The 20,710-nt window shown below is 44.9% G+C and overlaps 1 protein-coding gene across 1 annotated transcript; it reads right to left on the bottom strand.

The window, feature by feature from the left end:
• Positions 1 to 937: 937 nt before the first annotated feature.
• LOC115171630 (ankyrin repeat domain-containing protein 40-like) lies at positions 938 to 7,501 on the bottom strand. Its single transcript, XM_029728622.1, has 5 exons — positions 6,898 to 7,501; positions 6,242 to 6,390; positions 5,305 to 5,913; positions 4,816 to 4,997; positions 938 to 3,871 (listed from the first exon to the last, which is right to left on the bottom strand). The coding sequence occupies exons 1-5, from the start codon at positions 7,029 to 7,031 to the stop codon at positions 3,728 to 3,730; spliced, it is 1,218 nt and encodes a 405-aa protein (XP_029584482.1). The 5' UTR covers positions 7,032 to 7,501; the 3' UTR covers positions 938 to 3,727.
• Between the last annotated feature and the right edge of the window lie 13,209 nt (positions 7,502 to 20,710).

Here is a 20,710-nt window from a genome sequence, read left to right as displayed (position 1 = left end):
GGTTTTCTACCTTCGTCTGACACCACACTGAACTAGTCTTCTTCTCAAACCATCTGCATAAAATCTTAAACCAGGCAGAATCATGTTTTCAGAGGTATCTAGACTATGTACAAAACATTAGGAACACCTGCTATTTCCATGACATAAACTGACCAGGTGAATCCAGTCGAAAGCTATGATCCCTTATTGATGTCACCTGTTAAATCCACTACCGTCAGTGAAGATGAATGGGGTTGAGACAGGTTAAAGAAGGATTGTTAAGACTTAAAACAATTGAGACATGGATTGTGTGTGTGCCATTCAGAGGGTGAACAGGCAAGACAAAAGATTTAAGTGCCTTTGAATGGGGTATGGTAGTAGGTGCCAGGCACACCGATTTGAGTGTGTCAAGAACTGTAACCTTGCTGGGTTTTTCACAGACAACAGTTTCCCGTGTGTATCAAGAATGATCTACCACCCAAAGGACATCCAGCCAACTTGACAACATGGGCCAGCAGCATGTGTGGAAAGCTTTTCACCTTGTAGAGTCCATGTCCCGACAAATTGAGGCTGTCCTGAGCACAAAAGGGGGTGAAACTCTACAGTATATTAGGACGGTGTTCCTAATGTTTTGTACACTGTGTATCCTATTGTAATAACACCCCCCGACTCCCAAATCAATCTAGTTAAACAGTTTTAAAGCTTCATATAATCATGCTTTTTGGATGAAATTTAAGCATGTTTCATTTGAAATAATTTACTTTGGGAGGAGAGCAAGGCAGTGAACAGTTGCACCACTGCATTGGCATGGTTGATTCATGTCAACACTGACTTATCTACACCCTCTGGTGGATCTTAGCAGAAACAGATGAGGTTTCATTTCAGTTCTCTGCCATATTCAGAATTACCATCTCATCCTTTGATATAACCACCAATTTCAGACAAAAGGAAAGATTGATCAAGTTATCCACCATGCTTTATCAAAGAACAGGTACAGGTCTTCACAATCAAACAAGTTAAACAGTGCCTATAAGGAATTTATCAAAGGTACACAGGACATATAAAAATATCAGACTCTGAATGCATAGGTTAAGTTACTGTATTCTTCCTCTAGAACATAAGCAATCAATCAGTACAATGTTAGTCATCCATTTGCACATAACTAGTATTCATTCTGGAACACTGGTGCTCTTTCACTGGGCACAAAATGGCCATAGGCATTTCAAACATCATCGTTCAGCTTCTTCAACCAGGTACCTCTCGGTCTCGTGGCACAAGTTAGGAATACAAAATTCTCTGGAGAGTCCATTTGACATGTTCAAGTTAGTCTTGTATTTCTTCAACATTTACACTCAACTCAACCCATTCAACACAGTAGATACTGTGGCTTTACACTTGGTTTCATCCTAGCTGCAACCTACCTTCACTTTCACCCCCATTGATAAACACTTTCCATACTTGTAGGCATCGATACAAACTAAAGACATTTCTCATTAAAAAAGGAAATGACAAATTAATAAAAATATATCATATTTAAACATACTAAGACAGTCAGAGCTTAAGGAATACATTTGAACGGTAAACAATGAACGGTTTTGTTAGTAACTGACTGTTGATTGTTTATAAACTTCTGTAGTGGGGCACTGACTGTACCGTTGAACTGAATGTAATGTTAACCAGCATAAAGAACTGGTAGGACATGTTAGGGTCTTAGTCTTCCTCTGTGAGCAAATGTGTTTGTCACAAAGCATTTTAAGCAGTAATCTCTTCAATCAATGCACTCTCATTCAGCTTCAATACTAACGTTTGCATTCTCGTGTATGAATCGTCATTTATACTCAAACAAATAAGCAGCAAACACCACAACTTGACAAAAGTAAAATGTCAGTAGGTTAAACCCAGGAACCCCTCAAGAACTAACATTTGATCTCTAGCTAGCTTACATGTTAATGTAGGTTATATGTTTAAAACGTTCTCACAGAGCAGTATGAATTTGTGTATTATGACAAATGCACTGTATGATAGAAGCAACAGCTTGGGAAGAATTGCTGGGAAAAGTGTTATGGAAGCACTCAAACATAACAGCTGTGTCAAACTTTTGAAACGGAAACAATCCTTTCAATCTGTCCTTTGCCCACGTCATTCAGTTTGCTCCGAAAAACTAAAAACACATTTCATACAGCAATTCAAAAATAGGACATTTATGATTGATAATCTATTGTGGAGAACCAGACAATGTTTCTGGCTAGGTTTGTATTTGGTTTTGATCTAATCACAGTAAATGGAAGTATCTTAAGTGAAGCGATCCAGAAACGGTTTAACATACTCATTTTAGGGGAACCTCTACTTGAGCTGGAATATACTTCCCCTAATGTGAACCTAGCGGATTCTGCTTAAATCAATACCTGAACTCTATAGGAACGGTCTACCATTCAATTCATTCACAGCTGAAAGTGTCAGTTGAATATTATACCAAATAACTGTTACATTGAAAAGAACCCCTCACAAACAAACATTCAACCAAACTGTAGAACATTTAAATATTGCCCCTTAACCAAATACATGTTCATCTAAATGAGTTTTGTTTCAGCAAGTAAACGTTAAAACAATAAAACTAAATTCATAGAGCAGGCGCGATGAAGAATCTTCCCACATTGGGTGTTTGATTGAAATCCAGACGGTGTTTGTGGAGCTAGCTAACCGTAGCATCTGTTAGAAGGCTGTTATCTTCCAACTGACCAAGAGAGTTCTTTAAGAAACAGACCCACTGTCTTAACAATACGGATGAAACTTGAAGCATCTGTTTCCTTACTAAGCACATAACAACAAACAGTTCTACGAAACTAACAAAAACTTCTCAATTGGCAAGAGACAACACTCACACCCACTCCCTCTTAGATGATCAAACCTCAGTAGCACACAGCAACATCTCTGGAAATAGCTCCATCAGGCATCCACTTAAGAACAAATAAACAGGGTAGTGTGATAACATGGGCAACCACTGAAGGAAAAACTGGAAATATCACTGAAGTGTGGGAATATGACAGAGTGTGTGTGTGTACAGTCTGCAGCATGTGTGTGGATGCCAGTTGGAACGTCGGCAGCCACCTGTCATGTCCACTAAGCAAGCGGCAGTACTGCATGTCGCTGTGTGCAAGTCAGCTGTGTCGCAACAATGTACTAAGCCGCCCATGTTGGACTAATAAGAGCCATAGCTCTATACCAGAAGAGCTGTTCAAATGGCCTCTACTCTTCTCAACCCCCTCATCATCCAGGAGCCAGGTCCACAGTACATGTATGACTAATGCCCAGTACAAAGGGATCCATGTACAGCCATCTAGGAAGACTGTCACTGTCCCTCAACGCCAATGTTCCACTGTAGCCCGACAACACAAACTAGAGGGAGGAGAGAGAGTGGGACAGAGGGAAGAGAAGAGGGGAGAGAGAGGGAAGGAGGCCCAAATTCTTCAGTATAGAACTGAGGACATGATGCATGAGTAATTGGTTAGCGAGCGCTGCATGGGGACAGACTGGCAGGGAGCAAGGCAAGGACAGGCAGGGCGACCACGTTACCTAGCTAACACAACAGGATTTTTAAACAAACCCCAATAACGCTGGCTGAACGACACCGGATCATAATGCAATGAAATTGACTAATAACGATAGTGGCTATTACGGCCAATAGAGAGCTAGTAGGGTCCACATGGACATCAGGGTCTGTCTGGGTGTCTGTCAGTCCTGTTGGTCTTTAGTAGGTGAGTCTGGAGGCCTTCATGTTGTAGCAGGGTCTGTCAGTGAGGCCTCCTGCCCCAGAGAGGAGTGCCAGGCCCTCAGCCTTCTCCAGCACCACCTCTAACTCCTGGAAGTCCTGCAGCCGAGCCACGTCTTTGTCCTGGGAATAATAAAGTTACATTCAATAAAACATCTTTATTGTCCACAAAATGGCCAATTGTTTGAAGTGATTATGGTAAAAAAAATCAGGGGCATAAACGGTTCATCACACACAGGACTTACAGACATTAGGTGGGAGGATAGAAGAGACGTAAGTGTGTGTGTGTGTTTCACAGTCTTAGTCAACAGTTGTTCTGGGATTACATAATGTGACAACAGCTCCCTTCATAACTGGATGGGTGACATTGTTTTCATATCAAAACCACCCATGCAGTGCAAGATGGGACTACCGTGTGCCATGGAACACAATGTAGCTCATATCAATTAACTTGCAAACATTATAAATCAACCCAAAAGTTTGTAACCATTGTGACAATGTACATTTTCTGTGGCCCAAACTCATAAGAAAAGAATAGAGCTGTACACACTCTCTCTCTCATGCAAATGATTTATTAAAATGGTAATAATGGGTGACCATCATTCCATCATCAAGCAGCCGTCATGATCAGGGTTCCAACCTAACAGAACAGCGTGGTGCTCCAACCTAACAGAACAGCGTGGTGCTCCAACCTAACAGAACAGCGTGGTGCTCCAACCTAACAGAACAGCGTGGTGCTCCAACCTAACAGAACAGCGTGGTGCTCCAACCTAACAGAACAGCGTGGTGCTCCAACCTAACAGAGCAGTGAACTGTTGGGCCTACGAGGTGTGTCTAGGAGTGTTCCTGCCTGCCCTGCATCTTTTATTAGTGGTGTCTGGCCCTGCCCTACCCCGGCCTGCTCGCTCCATTGAGCTGGTTAGTGGAGTGGAAAGGTAGCTGCAGCCTCAGGGTTCACAGTGCTAGTGCTCAGCCACTAGTGTTATAACCAGCCAGTTTGAGTACCAGAGCCACCCGAAACATCACCCTTCCGATGCATGTGTGTGTGTGTCCCTGCCATTAAATACCTTTCGTAGCATGGTGTTGGGCAGCTTGCGGATCTTCTCCACGTGTTCGGCGCTGATGTCCAGCTCGCGGCAGCACACCCGGAGCAGCGAGCGGTAGGTCAGCTCCTGTCTGTCCAGCTCCACCTCGATGAAGTCGTTCTCCCGCGCGTTGGGGTTCTGGATGCGCACCTTTAGGACCAGCTCTGGGAGAGACACACAGATACACCAATGAGATTACGCTAGCTACTTCAGTGTGTGAGATGCAGTAGAGAGAACATTCAGTATCTGGGCACATTCAGGCACACACACGGGAAGAAAGCATTGGATAATGGGTCTGAAAGTGCAGAGTGGTGATAAAACAGGCTCAACATGCAATGGGATTAGCTCCAAAAAAGCTCTGCTGTTGACTCAAATCAATGCTTGAACACCACAACATTAGAGACAAACAGACGTCACACAACATCAACAGCACAACATCAACAGCAAACGCGGTGTGGCGACCGTCCTTACCTTGCACATTGACAGGGAATGTACTGGTAAAGAAGAAAGGCTGGAAGGCAGGCATGTTACCCCCAGCACCCTGGCCACAGTTGAGCTGCTGAGGGAGGGACTGCTGCCGGGTCATAGATGGGTTAGCGTTAGCCACCTGGGCTTGGCTGCTACTGCTAGTGGTGCTGGTGCTGGGGGAGGGCAGGGGAGGAGAGCACACAGGCCCATTATGGGCCACCGAGTGTGGGTACTCCCCATGGTTGACCAGGTGGGGCTCCATGGAGAGGTCCATAGGCAGGCCTCCATTGACAGTGAGAGACGAGGTGGGGCTCAGCGACACTCCGTTCTGCTGCTCCAATGGAATGAAGGCCCCCTCCCTCGGGCTCGGGGTGTCAGAGAGTAGGCTCTGCGGTTGCTGAGGCAGCTGTTGCTCGTGGGTGGGCGACAGGGAAGCTGAGTCGCTGTGTGGGTCATCTGATGAGTGGTCTCCATTGCCATTTTGGGTCAACTGTGCCAATATGAGCTCAGCCTTGTTGTCCATCTTACTGTACATGAATGGTGGGTTGGACAGGTAGTTTGGGATGATTGGCAACTCAGGCTCCTTGATTTCAGGCACTTCCTCCTCCTCAACTGTGAAAAAAATACATAAGACTCTACATTGAACTGGGGGAGCCTTGAACATTGACATGCTCAGAGCATGCTGTGAAAACCAAAACATAGCAGGTCCTGGCAGGAGCCTCCATCTATGATCATTACCCAAACTGTGACCCCTAACTATGAGCAGGTAAAACAATTAACTGGCAATGAACTAGTGCTTAGGGGTGTCATTAGTGCTTCTAATAGTCATTATACCCAAAATACAGCTATTATACAGATATTACATGAACATGTTTAAGAGAATTTTAACACAAAAACAGTAATAACTGGGAGAGTGGTGATGTGATGATGGGACATTTACCTCCTAACAGTCTTCTGATTTCAGGCTTAGAGGTCAGCTGGACAGCCAGCTCATCTTTAGCAGTGAGGATCTCTTGGTCAGCGCCAGAGTTCAGCAGGTACGACACAACCGGTTTGTGGTTTCTCTTGCATGCCCAATGCAAGCATGTCCTGAATAGGAGACAATGAATAAAGTAAGTCTCTGATCTGCTCTGGAATGATTCATAATGTTGATGAAAGATTGATTGAGTCATCATCCTGCAATGTCAAACAGCCAATGTGGGAACAGTCATTGTGAATGATAAAGTAGTTACTGGAGGTAGATCCAGATGAAGTACAGTGTTCACCGACTTTACCTACGCAAATACTTGCACCCTGCAGCCAACATTTACTAGTTCATTTTTATTGTCATCATAGTCAAACTTGAGAACCCACGCAGGGGTATATTTGCATCACTTGCAGTTAAAGGAGATTCCCATCTAGGCATAATTGGATAACACACTATTCTTCTTAGGCCAGCATGAAATGGTGACATTTGACATGCCATTGCATAGAGCACGTTGCCAACATTGCGCAGGCAGCATTTTAACAATCAATCGATAAATAACATGTAAGGACAGGTGATTATAGATCAACTTAGATTTAAGTTCGATATATATATGTATTAGACACACTTACCATCCGTTTATTTCGTTTTGAGAGTTGACATTTACTCCGCTTTCCACTAAAATCCGCACCTCGTCGATGTCTCCAATCGCAGACGCCTCTCTCAAGCGCTCTTGCAATTCCTTATCCAACGATGTCGTTGACATTTTGTACAAATGATTAGCTAACTTAACGAGATCATGGGAGACAATAATGACTTTACAGGTCGTAAGAGGGTGACGCCTTGGTCTGAAAATAGCTGCTTAATTGCACTAAAAATAGCCGGCGACTAGGGGAGTGTTGTTAGCTAAAAAGCTAACGTTAACTGACTAGATAGCTAGCTTTACAGCTACTAGGCTCGCGCAAGATTGTTGATGTCCGTAACGTTAAGCTTGTCAGGAACAATATGTATCAAAGGACACCATGAATGGTCAGCGGTTAGTTTAATGTAATATGTTGTTGCTGCACCGGCTTGTCAACTCTTTTAAATTAGTTTTGAAATTAAAAGTCCATTACATTGTAGCTGTGCCGCGCAAAGGCTCCGACGTGCGCTGTCAACTATTCCTCCCATATCGGGGACAGATTTGAACGTAACAACAGTGAGAAGAAAGTTGTATGTTCCTCCTTGCAAAATACGATTTATTTTAATTAGCTCTCGTAATAATGAATGTTACAATAACCCATGTGTTGTGTTGACATTTATTTACCTTGCACATTCATGTTTGAATGTTCAACGTACACTGTTTTGTGCAATATGTCCATGTATGCTACTTTTGGAGTCAACGAGTAAACTGTCCAACAGGTCTAGTTACAGATTTTCTGGACGATATTCCGAAAATATTTGGTGTGTGTGTTTAAAAGTACACAAATTGTGGACACAGTACTTACTGAGAGCACCTACAGCATCCTTGCTTTGTTCATTCCCACAAATAAGCAATTTTCTTCCCCCTTGAAATCGTCTATATTGTCTTCAACCAAAATCATCATTCTAATTTTTCAGACTCAAAACTTTATAGCTTGACACCACAGTAGACTTTGACCTCATCGACTTAGTAGCATTATAATCAAGGGTGAGAGACAATGATTTACAGTTATACCTTTTTCAAAGTTGTGGTCAATCAACTTTATTTGATTTCAGACTGATTTTGTGTATCAGAAAGTATGTAATGTGGGGGACCTAGCCCAATCATGGACTAAAGCAGCCTAACATCACTCCTTATAGTCCAAGGACATTACATGTTCTGTTTAAAGGCTCATTTGGCTCTGGAAGTTAAAGCAGCCAAATACTCCCATCTAAATGTGAATCGATACTCAATTGCAGAACAGTTCTATAAACATAAATCCCTGTACTTTCATATCACATAAAAATAATTTCACTACATGAAAAATACACATCTACTGTAAACTTGTTTTAACTAGGTATAACACAGTTGCAGCTAACAGTATTTTTCAGTGACAACATGTTTGTGGAATCTGTCTTCTGTTTACACACAGGCGTCCAGAGATGCAGATAGCTAATTAACACAAGTCCACCCGGGCCTTGTTCGAAAGGATCAAAACCGCAACGTATCAAGGGTAAATTGTGACTGACTGACACAGAAATAATAATGAGTCTATATTTATGATGCGAGGTGATTTGTATTTTTTTATTTTTTATTATTATAAATGTATTTTTTATTAACAACAAATCATTACAGGAAGTACAAGTATATATAAATACTATACAAAGGACCTTTGGGCTAGGGGGTACAATATCACATTACAATTACACAAGGACCTTAAGGGACATACATGCACTTATTATTCTAACAGCTTTTTTGTTAGTAGAGTATTTAATTGTCTTAAAATACAGTTCAATTTATTTTTGTAAGGTAAGAAAATGTGTTTTGTTTGTAAATTTACATTTGTGAATATGAAATTTGGCCAAAAGAATAATGAAATGAATTACATAAAATTGTTTCAGCTTATTTCTATCATAGGTAAAGAATCCAAGCAGTTCATCTCTCCACAATAGTGTAAACTCTTCATAAATGTGTTCAATTGTAAATCTACTGATGTCTTGCCACAGATTCCTTACATGAACACAATGACAAAAAAGATGCAACACAGTTGATGTTTTCCTTAAACTTCTTCATATAGTGGTTGGCAGGATAATATTTATGAATAATTTTAAAGGAAACTTCCTTAATTTTGTTAACAAGTAGGTATGTGTGTGGCAACATCCAAACTTTTTTCCAACAGATATTATCAATAAATCCATTCCAATAAGGCATGACATAAGGTATAGATACAACATCCTGCTGAAACAAGGTTCGTATCGCTCTGTTGTTGAATGGACCAAAAGAGAAACAAATCTTTCCTACTGATGAGTCAACAGGGTCAACGGAAGGTAGGCTCTGAGGGTCAGGTCTTGACACGTTCCTGAATAATGAAGCAACACGTGTGGGAATGGCATTTAAAGCAATTGCAAAATCTTTAGGTGTTACAGGGACCTTGTAAAGTGATAAGAATTCCTTATAACTGAGTAAAGGACCCTCTGCATTTACCAGTTGGCTCACCAATAGGATATTATTTACCAGTTGGCTCACCAATAGGATATTATTTACCAGTTGGCTCACCAATAGGATATTATTTACCAGTTGGCTCACCAATAGGATATTATTTACCAGTTGGCTCACCAATAGGATATTATTTACCAGTTGGCTCACCAATAGGATATTATTTACCAGTTGGCTCACCAATAGGATATTATTTACCAGTTGGCTCACCAATAGGATATTATTTACCAGTTGGCTCACCAATAGGATACTATTTACCAGTTGGCTCACCAATAGGATATTATTTACCAGTTGGCTCACCAATAGGATATTATTTACCAGTTGGCTCACCAATAGGATATTATTTCGGAACCAATGTTCTAAAAACAAAGAAGCATTTTTATACAATATGTCCCGATTATTCCATACATAATATCTGTGTGGAGAAAAATTATGCTTATAAATTAAGGACCATGACAAGATGAAAAGCTGAAAGTTTCACTGGAACTTTGTCAATATTATAATTGCAAAACAACATGAAGTTAAGGCCACCAAAAGTAGAGAAGACATGATGAGGAATAAAATTCCACATAGAAGTGGGTCTTCTTAGGATTTGTTTTATCCAATTGATCTTAAAATTATTATTTAAGTTAGTAAAGTCCAGAAAATTCAGCCCACCATATTCATAAGTGTTCATTTCAACAGTTTTCCTAACGTAATGGGTACGGTTTTTCCACAGAAAGTTGAAAAGCATCTGGTCTATCTCCTTCCTTATTTTACCGTCAAGATATAAAGATAGAATGCCATATATTAATCTAGAGATACCTTCAGCCTTGGTTATTAGGACTCTTCCTTTTAAAGATAAGTCCCTCTGTAGCCATTGATTTAGCTTCTTCTTGGGTTTTTTAATAAGAGGGTTAAAGTTTAGTAAGCCTCTAGACTTCTTATCCTTTGTAATGGTTATGCCTAAATATGTAAGTTATTTTACTGGAATACCATAATATGAAGGTGTCACACAATCTTTGACAGCCATGAGTTCGCATTTATTAAGGATTGCATCACATTGATTGATATGGGAAATGGTTAGCATCTTTCAGAAAAAGTGTAGTATCATTTTCTTTACCAGCTATGGGAATAGCTTGTACAGGACTTTTATTTAAAGAATTTGTAAGAAGTTGGGTGATAAAAACAGGTACAGAGAGATAGGACAAATTTGCCTAATTCCTCTCTTTAACTCAACTCTAGGTGAGGTGCCATATTTCAATTTGATAGAGCTGTTACCATTTGTATGGAGAGTCTTAATAGCCTTACAGAAACCCCACCCACAACTACATTTCTCAAGGGAGTGGAAGAAGAACTGATGCTCTACTGTGTCAAATGCTTTATAAAAATCTAAAAATAATATGAAGCTATCCTCAGTTATTAGGTCTGAGTAGTCAAGTATGTCTAATACTCGTCTGATATTGTTAGAAATATGTCTGTTCCTTATAAAGTGTCACGATTCCCACCGACGGTGGCGCCCCCTCCTGCTCGGGTGGCGCTCGGCGGTCGTCGTCACCGGCCTATTAGCTGCCACCGATTCCCTTTTGCTTTTCCCTTTTTTTAAATTTATACACCTGTGGTCAATTAGCCATTAGAGGGGCTATTTAGTTTAGCTGGCCCGCTCCTTGTCGTGCGGGATTAATTGTTGTAATCGAGTTCGTGTCGGCTTGGCATTGTCATACCTTATATTTATTCCCCTGTGTTTGGGAACTTTGTTTTTCTCTCAAAGTGTTATTAAAAAACAACACTCCCTGTGCTTGTTGCTTCCTGCGCCTCATTCCTCACACCACGACTACCAACGCTGTTACAGAATCCCGCACCACTATAAAGGCATGGAATCAGTGAAAGCAGCGGGCACTCCTCTGCCCTCGATGGAGGAACGCGTGCTCCACCACACGACAGTCCTACATCGCATCGGATCGGCAATGGACCAGATGATGGAGAGGATGGACCGATGGGAGAGAAGTGGTATCCTCTCTCCACCTCCACCTCCCCCGATACAGCCATCTTCGCCTCCCATGACGTCTGGCTCTGGCGCGCTTCGTTTGGCGCTCCCGAGGGAGTACGATGGTGCGGCGGCTGGGTGCCAGGGGTTTTTGCTCCAGCTTGAGCTGTACCTGGCCACCGTCAGACCTGCTCCCACAGGAGAGGAGAGCGTGAGTGCCCTCGTTTCCTGCCTGACGGGCCGAGCTCTGGAGTGGGCTAATGCGGTCTGGAACGGTCCAGACTCGGCGAGGGACCACTACCCAGAGTTCACCCGCTGCTTTCGGGCCGTGTTCGATCACCCTCCGGAAGGAAGAGCGGCGGGTGAACGGCTGTTCCACCTCAGGCAGGAGACGAGGAGTGCTCAGGACTTCGCGCTGGAGTTCAGGACCTTGGCTGCTGGGGCGGGGTGGAACAACAGGGCCCTCATAAACCACTACCGCTGCAGTCTGCGGGCGGACGTCCGCAGGGAGCTGGCCTGTCGGGACACAGCTCTGTCCCTGGACGAGCTGATAGATATGTCCATACGTCTGGACAATTTGCTGGCTGCCCGCAGGCGTTCGGAGAGGGTCCTGCCCGTTCCACCCCCGTGCACCCCCGCCCCTACCCCTATGGAGGTGGGGGGGCCGTGCCAAGGGGTACCGGAGGAGGTGGCTCCTCCTGCACCAGCTGTGGTTGGAGAGGACACACGGCCGACCGGTGCTGGAGGAGCCAGTCTGGGAGTCGAGATGGCAGGCAGAACACTTCTCGGTCATCTCAGGTGAGTCAGCACCAGACTCACCCAGAACCCCCTGTTGGTCACGTGTTTTTACCTGTTTTGTTTACTAAATTTTTTCCCTCTTCCCAGCATAGGGCGCTAGTCGATTCAGGCGCAGCTGGGAATTTTATGGACCGTGGACTTGCCATTAAGCTGGGCAATCCGCGGGTGCCGTTAGATTCCCCCTTCCCCGTGCACTCCCTAGATAGCCGACCATTAGGGTCAGGGCTGGTCAGGGAGTCTACGGTGCCACTGGACATGGTAACGCAGGGGAATCATATGGAACGCATTAGTTTTTTCCTTATTGATTCGCCTGCGTTTCCGGTGGTGCTGGGGGTCCCCTGGCTAGCTGGTCACAATCCCCGTATTTCGTGGAAACAGGGGGTTCTCCAGGGGTGGTCAGAGGAGTGTTCAGGGAGGTGTCTAGGAGTTTCCATAGGTGCCACGTCGGTGGAAAGTCCAGACCAGGTGTCCACCGTGCGCATTCCCCCTGAATACGCCGATTTGGCGATCGCTTTTTGTAAAAAGAGGGCGACTAAATTACCACCCCATCGACAGGGGGATTGTGCGATAGATCTCCAGGTTAACTCTGCGCTTCCCAGGAGTCACGTGTACCCCTTGTCACAGGAGGAGACAGCGGCTATGGAGACATATGTCACGGAATCCCTGGGACAGGGGTACATTCGGCCCTCCATCTCACCCGCTTCCTCGAGTTTCTTTTTTGTGAAGAAGAAGGAGGGAGGTCTGCGTCCGTGCATTGATTACCGAGGTCTAAACGCTATCACGGTGGGGTTTAGTTATCCACTACCTCTCATCGCTACGGCGGTGGAATCATTTCACGGAGCACAGTTCTTCACAAAACTGGATCTCAGAAGCGCGTATAATCTGGTGCGTATCAAGAAGGGAGACGAGTGGAAAAGGCCATTATGAGTACCTCGTCATGCCGTATGTGTTGAAAAATGCTCCAGCTGTCTTTCAATCCTTTGTTGACGAGATTCTCAGGGACCTGCACGGGTAGGGTGTGATTGTCTATATCGATGGCATTCTGATATATTCCGCCACCCGCTCCGCGCATGTGTCCCTGGTGCGCAAGGTGCTTGGTAGACTGCTGGAGCATGACCTCTACGTTAAGGCTGAGAAGTGTGAGTTTTCCAAACGAGTCGTCTCCTTTCTGGGTTATCGCATTTCCACCACGGGGGTGGTGATGGAGTGTGACCGCGTTAAGGCCGTGCGTAATTGGCCGACTCCAACCACGGTGAAGGAGGTGCAACGGTTCTTAGGCTTTGCCAATTACTACCGGAGGTTTATCCGGGGTTTTGGCCAGGTAGCGGCTCCCATTACCTCACTGTTGAAGGGGGGGCCGGTGCGTTTGCGATGGTCGACGGAGGCGGACGGAGCCTTCAAAAAGTTGAAGACGCTGTTCACCGACGCACCCGTGTTGGCGCATCCGGACCCGTCTTTAGCGTTCGTAGTGGAGGTGGACGCATCCGAGGCTGGGGTGGGTGCCGTGCTATCACAGCGCTCGGGTACGCCATCGAAACTCCGCCCCTGCACTTTCTTTTCGAAGAAGCTCAGTTCGGCGGAGCGTAACTACGATGTGGGGGACAGGGAGTTGCTAGCGGTGGTCAAAGCTCTGAGGGTGTGGCGGCACTGGCTTGAGGGGGCTAAGCACCCCTTTCTCATCTGGACCGACCACCGAAACCTGGAGTACATCCGGGCAGCGAGGAGACTGAATCCGCGTCAGGCGAGGTGGGCCATGTTCTTCGCCCGGTTTAGGTTTACCATCTCCTATAGACCGGGTTCCCTGAATACTAAGGCCGACGCGCTGTCCCGTCTCTATGACACGGAGGACCGGCCCATCGATCCAACTCCCATCATTCCAGCGTCTAGGCTGGTGGCACCAGTGGTATGGGAGGTGGACGCGGACATCGAGCGGGCATTGGTGTTGGAACCTGCGCCTGTGCAGGTGCCCGTGGGGCGCATGTATGTGCCGCTCGGTGTTCGTGATCGTTTGATTTGGTGGGCGCACACGCTACCTACTGTGGGTCATCCTGGTGAGGCGAGGACAGTGCGGAGTCTAAGGGGGAAGTACTGGTGGCCCACCTTGGCTAAGGACGTGAGGTCCTATGTCTCTTCCTGTTCGGTGTGTGCCCAGAGTAAGACTCCTAGGCATCTACCGAGAGGGAAGTTACAGCCCCTCCCCGTTCCACAACGACCATGGTCGCACCTGTCCATCGACTTCTTGACAGATCTTCTCAGGGGAACACGGCAATTCTGGTGGTTGTGGATTGGTTCTCTAAGTCCTGCCGTCTCCTTCCATTGCCCGGTCTCCCTACGGCCCTGCAGACTGCGGAGGCCCTATTTACCCACGTCTTCCGGCACTACGGGGTGCCGGAGGACATTGTCTCTGTTCGAGGTTCCCAGTTCACATCCAGGGTCTGGAGAGCATTTATGGAGCGGCTGGGGGTCTCGGTCAGTTTGACCTCCGGTTATCACCCCGAGAGCAATGGGCAGGCGGAGAGGGTGAACCAGGAGGTGGGCAGGTTCCTGAGGTCGTATTGCCAGGACCGGCCAGGGGAGTGGGCGAGGTATATTCCCTGGGCTGAATTAGCCCAGAACTCACTTCGCCACTCCTCTACTAACATATATATATATCACCCTTTCAGTGTGTGTTAGGTTACCAGCCGGTCCTGGCACCATGGCACCGGAGCCAGACCGAGGCTCCTGCGGTGGAGGACTGTGTTCAGCACTCCAAGGAGACCTGGAGAGCCGTCCAGGACTCATTAAAGGAGGCCAGTGCGCGGCAGAAGAGGAGTGCTGATCGCCACCGCAGTGAGGCGCCCGTGTTCGCACCGGGAGACAGGGTCTGGCTCTCGACCCGGAACCTGCCCCTCCGCGTGCCCTGCCGGAAGCTGGGACCGCAGTGTGTGGGGCCCTTCAAAGTCCTGAGGAGGATAAACGAGGTGTGTTATCGGTTGCAACTCCCTTCCTATTACTGTATTAACCCCTCGTTTCATGTGTCTCTCCTCAGGCCGGTGGTAGCTGGTCCCCTTCACGAAGACATCGGGGGTCCCCGGCGTACAGCATACGGGCCATTCTGGACTCGAGACGCCGGGCGAGGGGCCTGCAGTACCTCGTGGACTGGGAGGGGTACGGCCCGGAGGAGAGGTGCTGGGTGCCGGCGGAGGACGTCCTGGACCCATCCATGTTGAGGGATTTCCACCACCTCCGTCCGGATCGCCCTGCACCTCGCCCTCCGGGTCGACCTCGAGGCCGGTGTCGGCGCGCTGCGGGAGCCGCGCGTCAGGAGGGGGGTACTGTCACGATTCCCACCGACGGTGGCGCCCCCTCCTGCTCGGGTGGCACTCGGCGGTCGTCGTCACCGGCCTATTAGCTGCCACCGATTCCCTTTTGCTTTTCCCTTTTTTTAAATTTATACACCTGTGGTCAATTAGCCATTAGAGGGGCTATTTAGTTTAGCTGGCCCGCTCCTTGTCGTGCGGGATTAATTGTTGTAATCGACTGTCTGGTTCGTGTCGGCTTGGCATTGTCGTACCTTATATTTATTCCCCTGTGTTTGGGAACTTTGTTTTTCTCTCAAAGTGTTATTAAAAAACAACACTCCCTGTGCTTGTTGCTTCCTGCGCCTCATTCCTCACACCACGACTACCAACACCGTTACATAAAGCTAGACTGTGTTTCATCGATGATTGCATCCATGACTTCTTTAATTATTTTTGCAAGTAGTAAGGCTAATATCTTATAGTCATTATTAAGAAGACAAATTGGACACCAGTTATCGATGAGCAGCACTTCTTTTTTAGGCTTAGGTATCAGTGTTATTAACCCATGACTCATTGTAGGAGGGAGAACATTGTTTTTAATACTCTCTAAAAAGACTTCAAATAGGAATGGAGCTACTTGTTCAGAAAATAATTTGTACAATTCTGATGTAATTCCATCAACACCTGGTGATTTATTGTTTTTTAGATATTTGATAGACTCCATAATCTCTTCAACTTTGATGGGTTCATCACACTGTTTAGATTCTATATCACTGATAGAGTGAACATTATTCAGTGAGTCAAAAAACATATATATGGATTCCTGACAGTACGTAGGCTATACAATTTCCTGTAAAAGTGGCGAGGCTATAAAAGTAGCGAGGCTACATACAGACACCGGTTAGTCAGGCTGATTGAGGTAGTATGTACATGTAGATATGGTTAAAGTGACTATGCATATATGATGAACAGAGAGTAGCAGTAGCGTAAAAGAGGGGTTGGCGGGTGGTGGGACACAATGCAGATAGCCTGGTTAGCCAATGTGCGGGAGCACTGGTTGGTCGGCCCAATTGAGGTAGTATGTACATGAATGTATAGTTAAAGTGACTATGTGTAGATGATAAACAGAGGTTGGGGGGGGGGGGGGGGTAGACAATACAAATAGTCCGGGAGCCTTCTGGCTTGGCGGTAAAAACTGTTGAGAAGATGTTTTGTCCTAGACTTGGCACTCCGGTACCGCTTGCCATGTGGTAATAGAGAGAACAGTCTATGACAGGGGTGGCTGGGGTCTTTGACAATTTTTAGGGCCTTCCTCTGACAACGCCTGGTGTAGAGGTCCTGGATGGCAGGCAGCTTAGGCCCAGTGATCTACTGGGCCGTACGCATTACCCTCTGTAGTGCCTTGCGGTCAGAGGCCGAGCAATTGCCGTACCAGGCAGTGAGGCAGTGATGCAACCAGTCAGGATGCTCTCGATGTTGCAGCTGTTGAACCTTTTGAGGATCTTAGGACCCATGCCAAATCTTTTTAGTTTCCTTAGGGGGAATAGGCTTTGTTGTGCCCTCTTCACGACTGTCTTGGTGTGTTTGGACCATTCTAGTTTGTTGTTGATGTGGACACCAAGGAACTTGAAGTTCTCAACCTGCTCCACTACAGCCCCATCGATGAGAATGGGGGTGTGCTCGGTCCTCCTTTTCCTGTCATCCACAATCATCTCCTTTGTCACGTTGAGGGATAGGTTATTATTCTGGCACCACCCGGCCAGGTCTCTGACCTCGTCCCTATAGGCTGTCTCGTCGTTGTCAGTGATCAGGCCTACCACTGTTGTGTCGTCTGCAAACTTAATGATGGTGTTGGAGTCGTGCCTGGCCATGCAGTCGTGGGTGAACAGGGAGTACAGGAGGGGACTGAGCATGCTCCAGTGTTGAAGATCAGCTTTTCAGATGTGTTGCTACCTACATTTTTTTTACATTTTTACATTTTAGTCATTTAGCAGACGGTCTTATCCAGAGCAACTTACAGTAGTGAATGCATACATTTCATTTCATTTCATTTCATTTCATGCATTTTTTATTTTTTTTGTACTGGCCCCCCGTGGGAATCGAACCCACAACCCTGGCGTTGCACACACCATGCTGGCGTTGCAAACACCATACTCTACCAACTGAGCCACAGGGAAGACCCTACCCCGACTACCTGCGGGCGGCCCGTCAGGAAGTGCAGGATCCAGTTGCAGAGGGAGGTGTTTAGGCCCAGGATCCTTAGCTTAGTGATGAGCTTTGAGGGTACCATGGTGGTGAACGCTGAGCTGTAGTCAATGAATAACATTCTCACATAAGTGTTCCTTTTGTCCAGGTGGGAAAGGGCAGTGTGGAGTGCAATAGAGAATGCATCATCTGTGGATCTGTTTGGGCGGTATGCAAATTGGGGTGGGTCTAGGGTTTCTGGGATAATGGTGTTGATGTTGGTGTGAGCCATTACCAACCTTTCACAGCACTTCGTGGCTACAGACGTGAGTGCTACGGGTCTGTAGTCATTTAGGCAGGTTGCCTTTGTGTTATTGGGCACAGGGACTATGGTGGTCTGCTTGAAACATGTTGCTATTACAGACTTAGTCAGGGACATGTTGAAAATGTCAGTGAAGACACCTGCCAGTTGGTCAGCACATGCCCAGAGCACACGTCCTGGTAATCCGTCTGGCTCTGCAGCCTTGTGTATGTTGACCTGTTTAATGGTCTTACTCACGTCGGCTACGGAGAGCGTGATCACACAGTCGTCCAGAACAGCTGATGCTCTCATGCATACCTCAGTGTTGCTTGCCTCAAAGCGAGCATAGAAGTGATTTAGCTCTTCTGGTAGGCTCGTGTCACTGGGCAGCTCGTGGCTGTGCTTCCCTTTGTAGTCTGTAATAGTTTGTAAGCCCTGCCACATAAGACGAGCATCGGAGCCAGTGTAGTATGATTCAATCTTAGCCCCATATTGACGCTTTGCCTGTTTGATGGTTCGTCGCAAGGCATAGCAGGACTTCTTGTAAGCTTCCGGGTCAGAGTCCCGCACCTTGAAAGCGGCAGCTCTACCCTTTAGCTCAGTGCGAATGTTGCCTGTAATCCATGGCTTCTGGTTGGGGTATGTACGTACAGTCACTGTGGGGACGACGTCCTCAATGCACTTATTGATAAAGCCAGTGACTGATGTGGTGTATTCCTCAATGCCATCGGAAGAATCCCAGAACATGTTCCAGTCTGTGATAGCAAAACAGTCCAGTAGTTTAGCATCTGCTTCATCTGAACACTTTTTTAGAGACCGAGTCACTAGTGCTTCCTGCTTTCATTATTGCTTGTAAGCAGGAATGAGGAGGATCAGGAGGCAGAGCTTTGTACGTGTTTCTGTGTGTGGAGTACAGGTGATCTAGAATTTTTTTCCCTCTGGTTGCACGTTTAACATGTCGATAGAAATTTGGTAGAACTGATTTAAGTTTCCCTGCATTAAAGTCTCCGGCCACTAGGAGCGCCACTTCTGGGTGAGTGGTTTCCTGTTTGCTTATTTCCTTATACAGCTGACTGAGTGCGGTCTTAGTGCCAGCATCTGTCTGTGGTGGTAAATAAACAGCCACGAAAAGTATAGCTGAAAACTCTCTAGGCAAGTAGTGTGGCCTGCAATTTATCACAATATACTCTACTTAAGGCGAGCAAAATCTAGAGACTTCCTTAGATTTCGTGCACCAGCTGTTGTTTAAAAATATGCACAGACCGCCACCCCTCGTTTTACCGGAGTGTGCTGTTCTATCTTGCCGGTGCAGCGTATATCCCGCTAGCTGAATATCCATGTCGTCATTCAGCCACGATTCCGTGAAACATAGGATATTACAGTTTTTGATGTCCCGTTGGTAGGATATTCGTGATCGTACCTCGTCTAATTTATTGTCCAATGATTGCATGTTGGCGAGTAGTATTGACTGTCACGGCAGCTTTCCCAGTCGCCTTCTCCGGGTCCTGACCAGGCATCCGGCTCTTTGTCCTCTGTACCTGCGTCGCTTCCTCTTGCAAATAACGGGGATGTCGGCTCTGTGGGGTGTTTGGAGAATGTCTTGTGCGTCGCCCTTGTTGTAGAAATAGTGTTATTTGGATAGTGTTATTTGTAGAGTGAAATTTCTCAAGTCTAAAGGAATAGGATGAATTCTGTTCTCCCTCCTCAATCCATTTTTTCCTAGATCTAATAAAGGCTCCTTCTGCTTTTAATCTATATATATTATCCAGTTTATTTAATCTCTATATATATTATCCAGTTTACTTAATCTCTATATATTATCCAGTTTATTTAATCTCTATATATATTATCCAGTTTATTTAATCTATATATGTTATCCAGTTTATTTAATCTATATATGTTATGCAGTTTATTTAATCTCTATATATTATCCAGTTTATTTAATCTATATATATTATCCAGTTTATTTAATCTATATATATTATCCAGTTTATTTAATCTATATATGTTATCCAGTTTATTTAATCTATATATGTTATCCAGTTTATTTAATCTCTATATATTATCCAGTTTATTTAATCTATATATGTTATCCAGTTTATTTAATCTCTATATATTATCCAGTTTATTTAATCTATATATATTATCCAGTTTATTTAATCTCTATATATTATCCAGTTTATTTAATCTATATATATTATCCAGTTTATTTAATCTCTATATATTATCCAGTTTATTTAATCTCTATATATTATCCAGTTGATTTAATCTCTATATATTATCCAGTTGATTTAATCTATATATATTATCCAGTTTATTTAATCTACATATATTATCCAGTTTATTTAATCTATATATATATTATCCAGTTTATTTAATCTATATATGTTATCCAGTTTATTTAATCTATATATGTTATCCAGTTTATTTAATCTCTATATATTATCTAGTTGATTTAATCTATATATATTATCCAGTTTATTTTGTAACTCAATCAGTTCCATCTTCTCCTCCCACTGAGAGGCCGACTGGGGACCTCTGAAAAAGGTAAGTTATCTTAATGATCACCTTTTCCTCCTCAGCTCTTCTGGTTTTAGCAAGATTACTACCATATTTTCTAAGGTATTTGGACACCTCAAATTTAAAGAGCTCCCAGATGTTTCAATAAGATTTTTCTTCACAAGCCCTTTCCCAAAAGTGTGAAAGCAGATCTTTAACCTCAATTTTAACTATATCATTATTTAATAACGAGCTATTT

This window comes from Salmo trutta, chromosome 32, assembly GCF_901001165.1.
Source record: "Salmo trutta chromosome 32, fSalTru1.1, whole genome shotgun sequence".
NCBI lineage: Eukaryota > Metazoa > Chordata > Actinopteri > Salmoniformes > Salmonidae > Salmo > Salmo trutta.
Note: the sequence above shows the minus strand (reverse complement) of the source record. Positions and strands in the feature narration are given on the sequence as shown.

Excerpts from the sequence above, each read along its gene's own strand:
- LOC115171630 (XM_029728622.1), bottom strand. The coding sequence starts at position 7,031 with ATGTCAACGACATCGTTGGATAAGGAATTGCAAGAGCGCTTGAGAGAG. Across the intron at positions 6,391-6,897 it reads CAAAACGAAATAAACGGATG|GACATGCTTGCATTGGGCAT; the intron begins GTAAGTGTGTCT and ends TCTCCTATTCAG. Across the intron at positions 5,914-6,241 it reads AATCAGAAGACTGTTAGGAG|TTGAGGAGGAGGAAGTGCCT; the intron begins GTAAATGTCCCA and ends TTTTTTTCACAG.